At 31.8% G+C, this 19328-nt stretch overlaps 1 protein-coding gene across 3 annotated transcripts; it reads left to right on the forward strand.

Annotated features, from left to right (window-relative positions):
• The first annotated feature begins 1022 nt into the window (after positions 1-1022).
• LOC127725976 (uncharacterized) lies at positions 1023-18844 on the forward strand. 3 transcript variants are annotated; one of them, XM_052233292.1, is made up of 7 exons: positions 1046-1137; positions 3258-3299; positions 14181-14222; positions 14699-14953; positions 15267-15474; positions 15934-16066; positions 17233-18844. In XM_052233292.1, exons 3-7 carry the CDS (start codon positions 14189-14191, stop codon positions 17551-17553), a joined length of 951 nt encoding a protein of 316 aa, XP_052089252.1. In that variant the 5' UTR covers positions 1046-1137; positions 3258-3299; positions 14181-14188; the 3' UTR covers positions 17554-18844. The 3 variants fall into 3 exon arrangements, with proteins under 3 accessions (XP_052089246.1, XP_052089252.1, XP_052089238.1); XM_052233286.1 differs by lacking the exon at positions 3258-3299 and having other exon boundaries at positions 1023-1137; XM_052233278.1 differs by lacking the exons at positions 1046-1137; positions 3258-3299 and adding an exon at positions 2552-2682.
• Positions 18845-19328: the final 484 nt, after the last annotated feature.

The raw sequence follows: 19328 nt of genomic DNA on the forward strand, positions 1-19328 counted from the left end.
ATTTGTAACTGGTAAACCATAAGTGATAGAGACCCCCTTTTTTTTAAAATTATTTTTTTTTTTAAGTTATCCCATTTCAAAGAAAAGAAGATCGCTTTTAGTCCCGTACATTATACTGTAAAATGCTAATCCTTCTTATGTACAAATTTCTTTCTGAAATAGAAATCCATCCCTGCAAAAATCTGCTCCAATTCATGTATTTTCTGAAATTAATCGATGAGGCACGTGCGGTCCGCTTGATTGCGAAATTAAAATCAATGTATTACTGAAATCCTACACTCAAATTTCTAAACATGCATTGAAATACAAATCTGTGCTCCCGTAAACATGTGTACGTAATATGTATGCATGATCCGACATCAATGACCTGTACAAAATAAAAACAATAGTTATCGTGTTTCTTTGATCAATACACATGTGCTCTGTTCAACGGTCTCCCCTGAAAAGAAATTATTAAATATAAAAAAAAATAATTAAAAGCGAAACTAATCTCTTAACATTTCATTATACCAAAATAATATTTTTTGGAGTGCAACTATAAAAAAAAAAAAATAGAAATTCTTATAATCTTGAAGATCTTTGTTATAAGAGTATATTCTAAAGAAAAGAAAATTGCAGTCAAGGGACGGACGGGAAAAGTGTACCGCTTTTAACCTACATTTTTGTAAATATTACAAAATGATGCTTCCTTGTACATTGTACATTTTTTCAGGATTGTATTTTCGACTCAGAATCTTAACATTGGATGGAACATTTGAATAAGAGATTACATATTCCTCCTATTTTACAATGAAGTACAATAAAAATCCCCTGAACATTTTATCAAAACTTGTTCATAGTACTGTAATAAATGCTTCAATGTTATGCATTGTTTTCCAAATTTTCATCAAAACGCTACTGTTTTAAATGAGACAAACACAATTCAGCGAGCTTCTTTATGCTTGAAGTATAATGGGTAACTGGACTCCCTTTGTACCCATACTACAACAGGTATTTAAATCACTGAATCATTTCCCCATGACATTGTATAAATAAAAAAGAAAACATTAATATGTCTATTTAACCAGTTCAAAACTTTCAGGTGTGGAATAAGTTATATAGACTAGTTAATTTTAATGGAGTGAACCGTAAATGGAGGTAAGAAATCGTTAAAGAAATGGCTTTAAAATAATATTTAAATTTTGCTTTTTATTTGAATTGATTTTTCTAATACACCAGGGGTCCTCTCCCCATCTCATCTTTCATCTTATATCATTTCAAAGAAAATATTTGTCATGCAGTGAAAAAACAAACAGCCGGATGCCAACACTTAACTCTAAGGCTAATTTCGATGAATTCTTGATTTCAACGGGGTTTAAGCTTCTTTCATGTTTGATTTTTCAAGATGAATAAAACAAGGTGTTTGTATTTTACGCTAATGAGACAACAACTCAACAACACAAACAACCAAAGAACATCTACAGGGCATCATACTGTCTTCAACAATAGATAGGTTTTAAACAAACTTTAAAGCTCTCAGTGGTCTCATATTTAAAAAAAAGATAAACAAAAAATTAAACAGATACCACCAAAGAGCTGACACCATACAAACTCTCAAAATAACAACAAAAAAAAAGGCTTAAAGAAATGATAAAAGACGACCATTGACGAAGTTGCTGACTTTGGACATGCACATTAATAAGTGGTGAGTCAAACTAGTTTTCAACAACCATTTAAATTATGATTTAAAGCATTTTTGTGTCCCAAAGCCGGAAGAATAGGTCAATATGTACTGGCCACCATCAAACAATCAATTATAATTAAAACCGAATTTTGATACGCTATATTGTAAAATTGTCGCATTCACCTCATTGTGAAATGAAAAAGTAAATAGTAGTATTACCCATATTAAGATCATATTTCAAATTGTTAAACAGGATCTTTTTTTTATCAAAATGAGAAATATTTGACGGGTTTAAAAAAAAAAAACTAATGTGGCTGTAAATTGAATGAATATGATACTCAAAACGTGACCATGAAATTACAACCAAGTTTTTGTTTAAATTATTTTGATAAGCGACACGCTAAGTTACATGCCTATCCATAATGTTTTCAATGTGTACAAAAATAAACGTCTCTAGATATTTACATACAAATGTATATACAATGTACTCGTAATAACGAAAACTCGTGCATCAAATATAATGGAAATACAGCATACATGCTATATATTACTAAATATTTGAGAAAATAAGCAATCACTCCTCGATCATACCTGACCTTAAAAACAGACAACATTTCAAAATTAACGCTAGAGCAATACTGTCAAAATTGTCATGGACATAAATAAACTCATATACATGTACATGTTCATGTATTCATACAGTTGTATGAATAATATTTAGCGGGTTTAACTAGCTAGTAATTTTAACATTCGCATCCTAAACCATTAATTGCGATCCTTAAATCAAGGTTCATTGAAATTCAAGTGTTTTATGGTGATCTCGATAACATAAGTATTGTTTACTTACCTTTATGTAAATAAAAGGAAAGATAGGGATATGTAATTTTTGTGTGAAAGTTGTTTAGAGATAACTTTACGTTGGCGAGGTAACAATGCTATTTGGTTTAATGGCTACCTACGTGCATTTGGTATATTATGATGGCGAATATAAATGGACTTTTTATTCTTCATTCTAACAGGTAATTTTTCAACGTGTTTATAATTTTGGGAAAGCAATTTTCAAAGATTTCCAACTTGTTTATTAACAAATTAATTCACAAATAATCTTCTTGAACATCAAAAAGGGGTGATTACACATTACTAATCTTATATCATCCTCTTAATTTTTCATATGTTTGTGCTAGAAAAGAACGTTAAATAATTTATTTATATTGCATAGAATATCTCTAGAGAAAAGAACAGTATCGATTTATCAAACTCCACTGCAAAAATGTGTGTTGCGATTACTGAGTTACATTTTAATGATTTAAATGAATTCATATGATACATTAAGATATAACTTTAAAATTGTTCTTAAAATTGGTTTGTTACAATCTGTCCATTAGGCAAATTTAAAAGCAAACAAAGTCGAGTGCTCCAAATTATCTTCACTTGAGGATTAACAAGGGATAAACATAAGATATGACATGTTTACCAGTCGGTAAACCAATAATAAGTTTGGTTGTGAACACATGTACGTGCATGAAAACAAGTATATACTCTTATTTTTATATTCTACAAATGCTTGTACATAATACAAAAAAAAAAATTACAGGAATTTCCATGTATGTATAGATGCACAAGTAAGCCGATCACTGTAAGTCTTCGATAGGATGATTGTCTATTTAATGAAAGTATTGGTGAAGTATACATGTGTCTATTTAATGAAAATATTGGTTAAGTATAAATGTGTCTATTTAATGAAAATAGTGGTCAAGTATAAATGTGTCTATTTAATGAAAATATTGGTCAAGTATAAAAGTATAAAGAAAATTTAGATTGATATTATGAGAAACTTTTTTTATATCAGTTTTATTTTTCCCTTGGATAATCTTCAGTAAATTACTAATATAAAAATAAAGAGATGTGGTATGATTGCCAATGAGACAACTATCTACCAAAGTTCAAATGAAGTGGATGTAAGTAATTATAGGCAACCGTAGACTACGGCCTTCAACAATGAGAAAAACCCATACCGTATGGTCGGCTGTAAAAGGTCCCGACATAAAAAATATGAAACAATTTAATTGAGAAATATAACGGCCTAATTTATAACAAAACAATTTACGAAAAACAAATATGACAGACCAAAACTAAGATTGTGCCTCAGTCGATATACTTAGCAAGACCAGGAGAACTTCCGCACTGTCAAAAAATATATAGATAGCTCTGAATATACTATCTTAACACTGTTACAAATTAATATAAGAGCTTGGAAATTGAATGTAAACATATTCGAAATAATAGATGAAAATTGTTTTTATTTACATGAATGGTAATTTTGAGTAAGCTTGCTAACAATACGCAGTGCATTATACTAGTAAATACATTTTCTAATTGATTTACGTTGAGGAGAGCACTGCTTTTGTCAAGTGTGTAAGAGAATGTTACTGCCTCAGCCAAGCTGACCTGGTATTGATTTTTCCTTTTATGTCCTATCTGTATCGTATTATTTTCCTAATGGGTAGGGTAAATAAGCATATGGCTGGTTCAAAACTAGTTATGCGAGTACTTAAATTTTCACTTTCTGTCAATATCTGTGGAAGAACATGAGATACTATAAAAATGAAATAATGAGAATCAAAACAGAAAAAGCACCAAACTCAACTATAACCCAATTACAGACGAATGCACACAAAAACATTGAAACAGTCCCCATATGGCCTATTCAAGGTACAAGGTCTGCCCATATTCAATATACTGTGATTTTCCTGTGACAGTCCAAAATTTCCGCCCTTTATTCAGATCAAACTACTACCAAACATTATAAACAGTTAAGTCTAATTTCAAAGTAAGTACACAATATATTAACTATGATTGCAATTGTTAATAACCAAACAAATAGTTATCACAAAACAGTTAGATAAGTCAACAACAGCGTAATCATAGAGCGTTTCCTGAAAACAGAGTTGAATTCTGGCAATTAATTTTTTTGAAATTTATACTGTTCCCTCAAGTGTCTAAAATGTCATGGCTTAATGAGGAGTAAATGGAAGTTATAATTTTTCAATGTTGAATCTTATGTTTAAGCCATCGGAATGTCCACTCTAACATTTCAACTACGAATCTTATTTAAAGAGACATTTAAACTAGAGGCTCTAAAGAGCCTGTGTCGCTCACCTTGGTCTATGTGCATATTAAACAAAGGACACAGATGGATTCATGACAAAATTGTGTTTTGGTGATGGTGATGTGTTTGTAGATCTTACTTTACTGAACATTCTTGCTGCTTACAATTATCTCTATCTATAATAACTTGGCCCAGTAGTTACAGTGGAAAATATTTTGTAAAAATTTACAAAAAGTTACAAAATTTATGAAAATTGTAAAAAATTGACTATAAAGGACAATAACTCCTAAGGGGTCAATTGACAATTTTGGTCATGTTGACTTATTTGTAGATCTTACTTTGCTGTACATTATTGCTGTTCACAGTTTATCTCTATCTATAATAATTTTCAAGATAATAACCAAAAGCTGCAAAATTTTCTTAAAATTACCAATTCAGGGGCAGCAACCCAACAACGTGTTGCCTGATTGGTCTGAAAATTTCAGGGCAGATAGATCTTGACCTAATGAACAAGTTTATCTTCGTTAGATTTGCTCTAAATGCTTTGGTTTCAGAGATATGAGCCAAAAACTGCATTTTACCCTATGTTCTATTTTTTAGCCATGTCGGCCATCTTGGTTCGCATGCGGAGTCATCGGACACATTTTTGTCGAGCCTTCGACTTTAGTCGAAAAAGCGAGACATAGCGATTCTACATTCCGTCGGCGTCGGCGTCGGCGTCGGCGTCGTCGGCGTCGGCGTCGGCGTCGGCGTCGTCGGCGTCGGCGTCCACAAATATTCACTCTGTGGTTAAAGTTTTTGAAATTTTAATAACTTTCTTAAAATATCCTGGATTTCTACCAAACTTGGACAAAAGCTTGTTTATTATCATAAGATAGTATCCAGAAGTAAATTTTGTAAAAATAAAATTCCATTTTTTTCCTTATTTTACTTATAAATGGACTTAGTTTTTCTGCCGGGAAATATTACATTCACTCTGTGGTTAAAGTTTTTGAAATTTTAATAACTTTCTTAAACTATCCTGGGTTTGTACCAAACTTGGACAAAAGCTTGTTTATGATCATAAGATAGCATCTAGAAGTAAATTTTGTAAAAAAAATAATCCATTTTTTCCTTATTTTACTTTTAAATGGACTTAGATTTTCTGCCAGGAAACAACACATTCACTCAGTGGTTAAAGTTTTTAAAATTTTAATAACTTTCTTATACTATTTTGGATTGGTACCAAACTTGGACAGAAGCTTGTTTATGATCAAAAGCTAGTATCAAGAAGAAAATTTTGTAAAAAAAAAATCCATTTTTTCCGTATTTTACTTTTAAATGGACTTAGATTTTCTGCCAGGAAACAACATATTCACTCTGTGGTTAAAGTTTTTAAAATTTTAATAACTTTCTTATACTATTTTGGATTTGTACCAAACTTGGACAGAAGCTTGTTTATGATCAAATGCTAGTATCTAGAAGGAATTTTTTTTTTCTTCCAGTTAACATTACATTCAGTCTGCAGTTAAAGTTTTTTAAACATTTATTAGATTCATAAACTATCCTGGATTTTTACCAAACTTGGACAGAAGCTTCTTACAATCAAAAGATAGTATCAAGAGGAATATTTTTATTGATTTACTTCGTATTTTTGTTGAGCCTTCGATTAACAGAAAAAGTAGGCGAGACACTGGGTTTCGCGGAACCCTTATGAATTATTTAAACTAGATACCCTAATGATGATTGTGGACAAGTTTGGTTAAATTTGTCTTAGTAGATTCAGAGGAGAAGATTTTTGTAAAAAAATACAAAAAAATTTACGAAAAATGGTTAAAAATGACTATAAAGGGCAATAACTCCTTAAGGGGTCAACTGACCATTTTGGTCATGTTGACTTAATTGTAGATCTTACTTTGCTGTTTACAGTTTATCTCTATCTATAATAATATTCAAGATAATAACCAAAAACGGCAAAATTTCCTTAAAATTACCAATTCAGGGGCAGCAATCCAACAACGGGATGTCAGATTCATCTGAAAATTTCAGGGTAGATAGATCTTGACCTGATAAACAATTTTTTCCCTTGTCAGATTTGCTCTAAATGCTTTGGTTTCAGAGATATAAGCCAAAATCTACATTTTACCCCTATGTTCTATTTTTAGCCATAGCAGCCATCTTGGTTGGTTGGCCGGGTCACCGGACACATTTTTTAAACTGGATACCCCAATGATAATTGTGGCCAAGTTTGGTCAAATTTGGCCCAGTAGTTTCAGAGGAGATTTTTGTAAAAGTTTACGGACGACGGACGCAGGACGATGGACGCAGGACGACGGACATCAAGTGATGAGAAAAGCTCACTTGACCCTTTGGGCCAGGTGAGCTAAAACGGAATTAAAGTACTGTATTGCAGTTACTATATATTGCAATGTATAATGTGTTTTATTTCCTTGCTCAAGCTGGACAGGGATTTCTTTTGACCTAAAAAGGAAACCGGATTTGACTCTGTGATTACTTTTTAATCAGACTTTGAGTTTAACCTTTGTTAGTAACATTACTTAGCTGAGTAAAGAATCAATTGACAACAAAACCCTAAACTTGTTTCCCTTTGAGTCTTTTTTTCCAATTATCTTTCTCACTTTGACACAAGTTGTTTCCCTATCCCAATAGTTGTAGACTGGTTCTAAACCGAACAAAATGAGTTGGTGCGAATGCAAAACATGATAAGTTGAAAGTGATATATATATATATATATATATATATATATATATATAGGCCTTTTAACCAGTTTCAATTGAATAATTACCTGTTGATATCAAAAGTTTTTAGCCTAACAAAAGAATATTTGTAATCAAAAGATTTGAAAAACTTACAGATTACTGACACACATTACACATTGCCTTTTTCGAAGGGAAATAAGTCGTATAAATGAATCTGTAATTACAGAGTCAATTACAGAATTGGCAGAGACTGATGAAATTCCCCTATAAAATGCGAATGAAATACGTTTTTTTCTCAAATTTAAACAGCGTGTTCATGATGCCAAACGACAAATAGAAAAATGAAATCTGTACTTTGTGTCTTTTTTGTTGTTAGGGATGCATAAATATCCTGCCATGTTTGGTTTGTGTTTTTTTAGATGTTCTCCGCTTAGTATCGATCTGATAAGTTAATATAAAAAAGAAGATGTGGTATGATTGCCAATGAGACAACTCTCCACAAGACACCAAATGACACAGAAATTAACAACTATAGGTCACCGTTCGGCCTTCAACAATGAGCAAAGCCCATACCGCACAGTCAGCTATAAATGGCCCCGAAATGACAATGTAAAACAATTCAAACGAGAAAACTATATAGTTAAGCCCTTTTCAACTGATGTTTATAGTTTGTTCTTATGTTGTGCTGTTACACCACTGTCCCAGGTTAGGGGAGGGTTGAGCTCTCACACACATGTTAAATGTTTTAATTGATTTTAGTCTATGATGCATGATTTTTTATTGTTAATTGTTTTTGGCTTTTAACTAGCTTTCAAATCGTACTTTCGTGTTAATTTGACCTGTTGACACAATTAGTAATGCATTTCTGTAATTCAATGTTTACTCATTTTGTGTTATATCTCGTCTCGCTATTTTTAATATGTACCAACTTTGAGAAGTATTTAGTATGACGATAAATTTTCTCTTCTGTACTCGTACTGTGAACAACAAATTATATTTAAATTTAACTGTGTACGTTATATTATTTAACATTGTTCCTCCATCTTTTTTTTTAATTGATATTGTATTTATATTGTGTCATAGATCAAACTTATTCGTTCAGTGTGTATGTTTACTTGTTTTTTTATATGTTTTTTTTTATCGAGTCAAGCCATTTCAATTGATATTTCATAGTGTGTCTTTTTATGTTGTAATGTTAACACAGCTTAGGGTGAAGGTTGGCGCCTGTTGAAACGTTTAAACTCGCTGCATTTGTATGCACCTGTCCTAAGTAAGGAGCCTGTTATTCAGTGGTTGTCGTTTGTTGGTGTGGTTCATAAGTGTTTCTCGTTTCTCGTTTTTTTATATAGATTAGACCGTTGGTTTTCCTGTTTGAATTGTTTTACACTAGTCATTTTGGGGCCCTTTATAGTTTGCTGTTCGGTGCGAGACAAGGCTCCGTGTTGAAGACCGTACTTTGACCTATAATTGTTTACTTTTTATACTTTGTGACTTGGATGGAGAATTGTCTCATTGTCACTCATACCACATCTTCTTATTTATATTAACCCCGCCACATTCTTTATGTGCCTGTCCCAAGTCAGGAGCCTGTAGTTCAGTGGTTGTCGTTGGTTCATGTCTGTTACATTTGTTTTCATTAAATTGTTTTGTTACAAATTATGCCGTTAGTTTTTTCAATTGAATTGTTTAAAATTTTTCATGTCGGGGCCTTTTAAAGCCGACTGTAGTACGGTTTAGATTTTTCTCATTGTCGAAGGCCGTACGGTGGCCTATAATTGCTTACCTCCACTTCATTTGAACTTTGGTGGATAGTTGTTTCATTGACAATCATACCACATATCTTTTTTTATAAAGAAATCAACAAGCATTAGAACACTTATGATATCATTATGACGTCATGATCACAAGTGTATAATCTTATGAACAAAAACATTTACTAGTATTTGATTAACTTTCAGGCTAAATTTTAATAGTTTTGCTTCAAACAGCATTGGACACATGTAAGGATCACAATGGTTGTCTAGTTTATCTAAATTTGCATTTCTATTATCATAAATATAGTTTTTTGCATATGATATTACAAAATTCGGTTTTAGGGCCAAATTAAAGCCTTCATGGTCCTACTCGTTTTTGAATAAAGATCATTATTTTATATACAAATAAATCATGATACCGTAATCAATATTAAACAGTAAAACTTTTTACCATAAAAAAATGTAAAAAAAATAAAAACCAAGAGTTTTGGTAAGAGAACAATTGAAGGTCTTTCCACATTACATTTCTAAATAATTGAGAAGAAGCTACTTCTGGTTTAATTAAAGTTACTATTGGTGTCCAATCATAGGTTTTTTCATACTGATTAAAAAATATATGGTTTATAATACTTGTATCTGAAATAAGGGAGATAATTTCCTACTTTCGGTTTAGAAAAGGTCACTACCAGTGATAGTTTTAATCAGACAGATTCCAAACTTTTACCTGAAATCAGCGAAATAATTTGCTACTTCGGGTTAAAAAATGGCACTTCCGTTCTCATATGATAGCTTTATTTACACTGATTCTAAAAACATATGGTTTCTGTATGCTTTTGCCTGAAATAAGGGAAAAAATTTCCAACTTCCGGTCTCATATGATAACTGTATTTACACTGATTCCAAAGTGTATGGTTTCTATATTCTTTTGCATATGATAAGGGAGATACTTAGCTACTTCTGGTTTATTGAAGGTCACTACCGGTCTCAATTGATAGGTTTATGTATGTCTATTGAAAACATATATGGTTTATAGATACTTTTCCCTGAAAAAAGTGCAGAAATGGCCACTTCCGATTGTCAGTTTTCAAGGTCATATGTCACCCTCCAATTTGCAAAAGACCCCATAGCTTTATCATGTACCAAGCTGAAGTAATAATCAATTAACCTTAGATTAAAACATTTCATTGGCAAAACTCCTATAAGATGTCATTGGATTTTTTCAGACCAAACGTATTATATCTTCATCAAAATTAAGCAAATATTTTGCACTATTTTTTTATATCTATCTCTAAGAGATTTAGAGAAGATGCAGAAACAAGCTAAATTCAAAATTAAGAACATGTCTTTTTGACCTTGACCTCATTTTGTAAGTAAAGGTAATGGATCTCAAATAAAGACTCTAGTCTATACGGCTTACGGTTTATGACTTGTGACTTAAAACATACCGATAAATCAAATTGTTAAGGGTAGATAACTCCTTAAGGTATCACTAGATCGCTTCGATCCAAATCGGCCAATTTTTTTAGACTCCGGACGATCTAAAGCTGGACATACTATTTTGACACCTATCCATAGTTGAAGACCGTATGTTGCCATCTTAACGTGTTTTGATTATTTTTGTCGTTGGGTAAAGTTTCCCTCAATTTCTTTTATTCATGTGATGATAAAAACAAAGACAGTCAGAATTGTAAAATGTAGATATTGCTTAAAACAGTTTACGAATATATACATTAAACGGGGAAATGTTAAGTTCAAATAATACTGTATTTTGGCATGTTAAATAATAAATGTTATTTTGTAGCCTGAGAAACTTTCACACCAATAAAATGAAAAAAGATTAGGAAATTGAAACCAATATTTATTTCATTTTATCTTAATGATTCAGAACTTTATTGGGTTTTAAAGCTCTTTATAGCGCCATAAATTTTGAAGTGACCTTTAAGTAAAAACAGCAAACAATTTGGCCAAGTTAACCATGCAAGATCGTAAGTATTGCTCCTTTATATATTCAATTTATAGTCTAATGGACAAAACAATATGTGGTTATATTGACTACTCAGTTAAGTCACTAGAAACGGTTTTATCAAAGTTGGGTTCAAATTCCACTCTGTTCATAAACGTGCAGATTTTTGGGCAAATTCTTACAGTGTTTGTAAAATTATTTTGCCCTTTATAGTCGTCTTGCATGAAAAAGTGCGCTTTGGTTTGTTTTGAAGGGCTTAGTATGACTTTGATATGAGGGAAAACCAAAAGAGGCTTTGTACCTGTCTTTTTGTTTATCAAGCACTTGCAAAGAATGTTTGTCATGGGTGAACACGCAATATTCTTCTTTTCCATTCAATACCATGGATTTCACCAAGGAATGCCTTAACTTGTACGTCCCAAATTACTCCAGATGTGAATGCGTAAAACAAAAACTCTCTCAGCTTGTATCTTAATGCCGAAAGGAAAAGGTCTTGGTAGCCTTACTATTTTCTTAATCTATGCAGCAGAAGTCTGGAAATAGAAAAATTCAAGGAATTACTACACGATAATAGATATATTGTATTGATACTCGTCTTTAATAGATGACTGAATGTTGACCTACATATATCTTTTAAATTTATGTCTTGTTAGGTTGATGTCTTGTTAACGTATACATACTCCACATATCTTTATATTCATGTTTCAAACGGCTGTGTAGTATCGAGGATTATAAAACTATTTTTTTTTAAAGAATGTGGTAAATTTTACTTGTTAGACGGCTTTGAAAAGTTAAACAAAAATATGACTGAGGATAAACTAGAACACATGGACATTTTTTCTGCAAATAACTATTTTACTATACAAATAAGGCGTACAGATAAACCGAAGCGATATTCAAATAGTAAACAATTATCATCTCAGGACATTCTGCTTCTGTTGCGATTCAAATTACGGTTAACGTCACAGTTTATTTTGTGTGTGCTCTTCGCAGTCCGCGTCCTAGCAATGCCAATTTCTATAACTACAATGTACATATATTACAAAACAATGTCTTGACGTAATGGCATTTGATAGTATATAATTTGGATCTTTTACATAAATTTTCAAATGACTCGCTGTCAGCTGTATATAAGAGATGAAGGTAGCATGTGATCAGTTGGGATAGTCAAAGAAAACATGTCGCATGACCTGCGCTTTCTTGTGCATCTGATTATAATTGAATGATTAATTATAGACATTATAGACAAAGTTAAGTTTTGCTTTGTAATGCAACCATTATACATAGTCAAACTGCATTAATTTCTACGTTACGACAATTATTTTATCTTTAAACAAAATGAACAACAAACAGACGTCATAGAAATGTAAACACAAATATTAATTTTCTTTTGGATTATTTGTATTTAGGTTGACATTTGAGTGGTATAATAATTTATCATATGATTTAAAGATGGACATATTAGATTCTCTAATCCCGTACACTCGTTTGAAACTGATAACAGCGGTCATATCCTCCAGTTAGAAGATCAAAACTTTAAAAGGTTTTAATATGTGAAATGTAAACTACTGCTCAATGTACAACAAAACGACAAAACCGTAACAGAGAGTGGCATTTAAGATATATAGCATATGTATATAAAATATCAAAATCATCTTATTTTAGATATGAGTGACGTCTTAAAGAAAAATATGCTATTAATTTGCAAAATTCAGATATCCAAATATGAGAAAAAAAATATGCACTATATATATTAGTTTACATATATCAATAACATATCATCAAATGTATTCGAATTTAGATACTAGTGTATGGAGTACTAATTAGAACTGCTAAAGTAATCGAAGCATTCATGCTACTAGTAATTGGGGACATATTTACTTTGTAATGTTTTTGTATTTTGTATTTGTTGGCACGTTGCCAAACCGTTGTGCACATGTCTGTTCATCCATTATTATCACTTCAGTTGTAAAGCTGGTTAAAAAAAACTACATATCACATAAAAGACTTTTGATTATAATGCTTTAAGTATTTAGTCTTTACATATTCATACTTATGGGAGCTTTTACATTAGAATTCAGAGTATCCCGCATACACATATTTAATATGTATTTAGCTTAGATCTCCATAAATTAAAGGCAACAGTAATTTATCGATGTTCAAATCTCACTTATCCATATTATCCTTTCTAAAGGTGTAATACCACCAAATCATAGTACGTCACATCCGGTTGCACGAAAATAGGTCGAAAAAAAATATTCCCTTGAATTTGACAGTTGTAGGTAATTGATCCTACATTTCATTGCAGTAAAACATTTCTGGGTCATAAACATATATCTTGGGTATTTCAAAGCACCATTATTTTTTTATTTGGGGTTTCTATAGAATATTTTGGAAACTTGAGGTTACATGGTTACTAAAGCTTGTACACAGGTTAAAAAAGGGGGAAAATTTAATTGGTTAACTTCCAGTGATGGTTATTTTCTTATATGCAATGAAATGTTATGTGAAATTTTTTCTATAGTACTGAACAGGATAAAACTTTACTCATGCCAAGTATTTCTTTATTTGAAACAAAGATAAATTCTGCACAATTTTTTGAAAGTGCATATTTAACAAAGACTAATAGGGGAAAATCAATGGTGGTATTACACCTAAACATGCAAATCAGGTTAAAAAAAATTAAGCTGAGGTAATCGCGTAAGCTCCAAAAGGAGCGAAACCGGGTGAGTCGACAGGATAAACGTCTCCTACTATGCATGAATCAAAATATCAAAACAGGAAATAGTAAACATTCAGTTAATTAACAAATAAAACGACTATTTTGGTATCTGAAGATCCTAGACCGCGCACACATGTCGCCAGGGAGTAAAGACAGGCACATAAGTTTACCAACTCGTGATGGTGACCGTAAAACGTATGTACTCAAAGAAACATATTTGATTTATTTGTCATGTTTCTCTATATTTTCATAAACAGTTTTCCATTCCAGATATAAGAATGCCATCAACCACGTACAGTCCATTTTTTAGTGGTAAGTACACAAAGATTATAACAATGCACTGTATTTTATTTTTTGCTTCATTTCTAACCTTTTGACGTACATTTGCAGGCATGCAAAACTATTGCTATGGATACCTTTCCCCTACTGTAGATACTATATCGTTTATGGTTTTAATGCGTTATGTTTCTGTCTCATTGAAATCATTGCAGATGATTCCGACAAAAAGGTAGGCGTGTCTTACACTATTTTGTAAATAATTTAATGCAGATTTACAGCTTACCACGTTTCAGTTTGATACACGACCACCAAATCAAAATATAGCGAAAGATCGAACGAGTGTCATAAAAAAAAATATTCATAGACAAGTACCTGTGTAAAATACGATTCATTATGCAGTGTTTTTCAATACTGATTGTTCTATGGTAAAGCATGTTTTATAGAAAAACGACTAACAGAAACCACTTGATTAAACCCATTTTCATAATTTTCACTTTCTTTTTTACCAGATTCATGTGTTTTATTCAATAAAGGAAACTGCGGACCTTTTACCAGATTGATCGATCCATGTAGTTGCACAAAATACTTTCAGTGTGTGAATAAGGAGGTAATCCCCCGAGAGTGTCCGCAAGGTACTGCATATGATCATACTGTACCAGAGGTATCGAGTTCGTATTGTAGAAATGAAGCAGATATCATTATTCAACAAATATGCACACAAGACACGTCTTGGACAAGGTGTAGTGTGACGGCCAATGCAACAGGTAATTTACTAGTTATTAGTCTTGATGTGCTGAAAGTGCATGCTTCTTGATTCAGGACAAATATACTCTACATTCTTCATTACACAAATGACAAATACTTTTAAACTATCATGCATTAACAGTGACCATTTTTATTAACGTTCAACTATGAGTATTGCATTAAGACTGCAAATGAAACTTCCTCACGCAAGATTGATATTGAAAACTTTGTTTACTTGAGTGTTCTCATCTTGAATATGCACGGGCTTTATGGCAGTGAAAATCAAATCGTAAACTTGTATTAATATTGAAATAAATATTTTGCTTATTAAAGATTCGGAATTACTTCAAATTCAATCAAGATGCAAAGGAACAACAACAGCTACAACCGTTGGTCCTGTAGAGAACACTTCAAATGTGGGCGCCATTGTAGGCGGCATTCTTGCTGGACTACTTGTTGTGATACTTTTGATAGCTGCATATATTCTTTATAAAAGAGGATATGTGCCATCACTTACTTTAAAAAAGAAGAGATTGAAGAGGTAATTATTTTTATTCAAGCCATGTTGTTCCAGATTTACGGGTCTTAACCCGGTGGATTTAAGGCAATTTTTCTCATATCGCATACTCACTTGCTTAGATTTGGTAAAAGTAAGCAAGCTTTCAATTTTGCAAATTTTCTGATTTGTTATTCCAGAATAATACGACTTACTCCGTCAGATAAGATAATATTGTTTTCTAGGTCGACTGTACTTGGACACAATTTGTTCATACTTCTTACTGTTAATGAGATTGCTGAAAGTAATCACCCTGTGGATTTCTAGAATTTTCAGATTTGCTATTTATATTTAAGACTTATGGATTTTGACGTCACCAAATGTGACTTATCATCGAATTTGACTTTCCACTAGCAACAAGACGGGTGCAACAAATTGAACAGGAACGGATTTAGTTCATTGAATGCGTGTTTATTTTTTAACATTTATAACATTGCATTTTAGCAAGCACCCACTTCATAATCAACCATCAATAGCAAACCCTCAGTACTTTGGTCAACCAGGAATGCACATGACTATTGGTGACCATCATGATCGTGACATATATGAAGAATATGCCACTATTGATGATACTGGGGTAGGTCATTACCTTTTCAGTTCATCTGATACATTTATTATCACTATGTTAAACCCTCAGAGGGTCATTCTAAAACATTTTACATACTTGCTTCGAAATATGCTATGTCAATCTTCTTATACAACTTTTACGTATATATGTTACAGTAAATTTGTATAATTCGGGATTATGTAGAATCCCTAAAATGGAATAATTTCAATAGCATTTTAACAAAACAAAGTTTTGTTTCGATCCACTTGATTTCAAGAGAGCATGATGTGAGTATTTTTGGACATTAAGGAAGACAATAGCAATTGTAAAAACGGTTATCCATTTAAACTTGATATGGAATCATTTGTATCAAGTTTAATGTTGACTCTTTTTTAAAAAAAATACATTTACATAGAATATCAGAGAATTCGTACTAAAGTACACTTTTTAATGGATTTGTTGAAAATAACAAAGGGGCAATCAAAAACCAAAAATCGAATAATGACGTATAACACAATAACAACTAGAAAATCACAGTCAAAGGTAATACTAGAAAAAACTAAAGATTGAGCAACATAATCCATTCGTACCAGAAGGGTCAAAAGTTCCTGATGCATTAGTGATCTATTAATTAATCGTTTCAGCAGTAAAGCGTCATTCAATTGTCTTTCTTCAAACCATAAGGAATTTTCAAATTTATACACCATTTATACATGTGGAATTTCTTAAAGATATGAACGAAGGTGTAATCACACTTTTCGTGACAAAGGGTAAACAAGACCATTCCAAATAGAACGTTACAGACATTGCAAAATAGAATATCAAAGTAGACAACGTATGAAATTTATCAGAAGGAGTTAACCAGCAGCGGTGGTAACTTCGAGCGTGTTTCTGGAAGTTAAGCATATATTATAGAAGTAAAATGCGTTAATGCGTTACATTGTAGGTGTATACAAATTGATATGTGATACTTTTTAATTTTAATTTTAATTTATTTGCATTTAAGTTCTTCAGGCTCATGGTACTGTTTTACGAATCATCGCTTTTCTCTGTATTTTCCATACAAAACATGTTTGTTCATATTTAGAATTGTTAAATATTTTTTTGGATCTTTTGGTAACCAAATACAATGTAAGTCTCATATCCCCTTGTTCATGTTATTTTGTTGTTAATAGGATTTTTTATAATTAATTTAGCATGATCCTAATTTTCCTGAGAGAGCTCCTCGTCTACCAGAGAGACCACCGTCCCTCCAATCAAACAAAACTGATAGTGGTGATCGAAAGATATCTGTGACTTCCGTTCAATCATATATGGAGCCTTCACCAACACTTAAATATGGATTCGTTAATCGTGGATTAAATATTCAAGAAGAAGATACAGATTCGAACGGGAATGATCGATTTTACACTGAGATTTTTCCAGACCCGCCATCCAATGGACAAATTCAATTCACTCATTCGCATAATCAATCGGAAGAAGAAATTTCTCCATATGATAATTCACTTCATGTATAAGTGTTTGCAGGGAGATAAATACATGTTTTTTGTGCAATATGTGCCAGATATTTAAAATAAATCGTACGAAATTGCAATTGTGATAATACGAGTATTTAATAATTGTTATATTACTGCTTTGATATTTTGTCCATATCTTACGTTGTTTTATTGGTCTTCATGAGCATAACAAAATTGTATAAACGAAATTGTTGCTATATAATTTTTAAAACTTCAGCAAATGAAATATGTCTCATCTCCACTTATAAAGTCACAAATATATACATCTGTCAGCCCAATGAAAAAACTTTCCGAATCAGTTTTACTATTTCCCATCAAGTTCAATTTTTATTTTTGCAGCAATAACTTTTCCAGAGAATGATGCAGTGTATGGTTTCCGGATGCTATTATCAGTTTGTTATTGGCTATTATATTTTGACTTTGCAATCTTACTACCTAACATGCAACGCATATCAAGTACTATATTACAATTGACCCTATTATTATTTGTTATACTATTCTAAAATATTAGGTTTATAATTTTCAGCATGTCAGCGTTATTTTATTTCTAGTTTGAATTGTGATATTTAGGCTAGGATCTTATAATTAGATATCATTACCAATCTACGATAAAGTGCAGTCAAGTTTAATTCCCCTTTCTTTGTCAGAGAGGCGAGAGATACCAAAGGAAAATTCAAAATGCAAAAAACGAAAAACGACGAAAAGACAAACAACACAAAACACAACATAGAAAACTAAAGACTTAGCTACACGATCCCCACCAAAAAAACCGGTTGTGTCGATAGTGGAACGTCCTGTTCTCCGTTTACTTATTTTAACCTTATAATGGCAAACTGTGATTTTATATTTTTATGATCCGAAAAAAAGTTTCATGTCATTTGATATTTTCGCCTCTTTGGTATGTCTTCACAACAGAGATAAACAAAATTCAACCAATTGAGACCGAGCGAACCACACACTGATTATCAAAAGATTAACAACTTGTCAGGGCTTGAAAAGGAAAATCGCTAAGAATTATATGTTTACACTCATGTTAAAGAATATTTTTTTCACATATATTTTTTCTCTTTTTTATCTCCTAGATGAAAACGTATCATGAGAATCGCAATCTATTCACACAGATGTATGGTGTTAACCTACATAAATTGAGCTGTCTTTCAATTCATGAGAGCATTCTTTGAAACGATATGCTATCGTTTGTTATTTTGAGCTTGAACTTGTATTTTGCTATCTGTTTATCGTTATCTTATTTTTGACTGTAGTGTTTTTGAAATACGGATTTTTTATTGTATGTTCTTTTATGTTCCTTTGTAGTAATCTGCTGATGGAGATTCGAATGATGAGGTTTGAAATATAAAAATACGAGTCTAACCCCGCCACATATTCACGTGGCTGTCCGAGGCCAAGAACTTTATCAGTGATTGTCTTATGTCATCTCTTATTATTTTGTAAAGAATTTGGAGTTGTGGACAGATCTCTGACACGCTAAATTATTCATAAATGAACGATTTAAAGCTTGAAACATAGTAAATATACATGCCTATATAATTGAATAAAATAGGAAAAAAAGTATAACAAAAATACCAAACTCCAAGGTAAATTCAAAAAAGGGATTTGAGCGCGTCTGATTAGTCTTATATATAGACGAAACGAGCATCCGGCATACCAAATTATAAGCCTGGTTTCTTTGATGAGTTTTCATTAAAGGTTTCTTATACGAAAATGTCGATCTGTCATAATGGAAAGTAACACATCAGAACTAGTTGCATGCATAC

The sequence above is a fragment of the Mytilus californianus genome, unplaced genomic scaffold (genome assembly GCF_021869535.1).
Source record: "Mytilus californianus isolate M0D057914Y unplaced genomic scaffold, xbMytCali1.0.p SCAF_1, whole genome shotgun sequence".
In the NCBI taxonomy this organism is placed as follows: domain Eukaryota; kingdom Metazoa; phylum Mollusca; class Bivalvia; order Mytilida; family Mytilidae; genus Mytilus; species Mytilus californianus.

Excerpts from the sequence above, each read along its gene's own strand:
- LOC127725976 (XM_052233278.1), top strand. The coding sequence starts at position 2,655 with ATGGACTTTTTATTCTTCATTCTAACAG. Across the intron at positions 14,954-15,266 it reads TGTGACGGCCAATGCAACAG|ATTCGGAATTACTTCAAATT; the intron begins GTAATTTACTAG and ends TGCTTATTAAAG. Across the intron at positions 16,067-17,232 it reads CCACTATTGATGATACTGGG|CATGATCCTAATTTTCCTGA; the intron begins GTAGGTCATTAC and ends TAATTAATTTAG.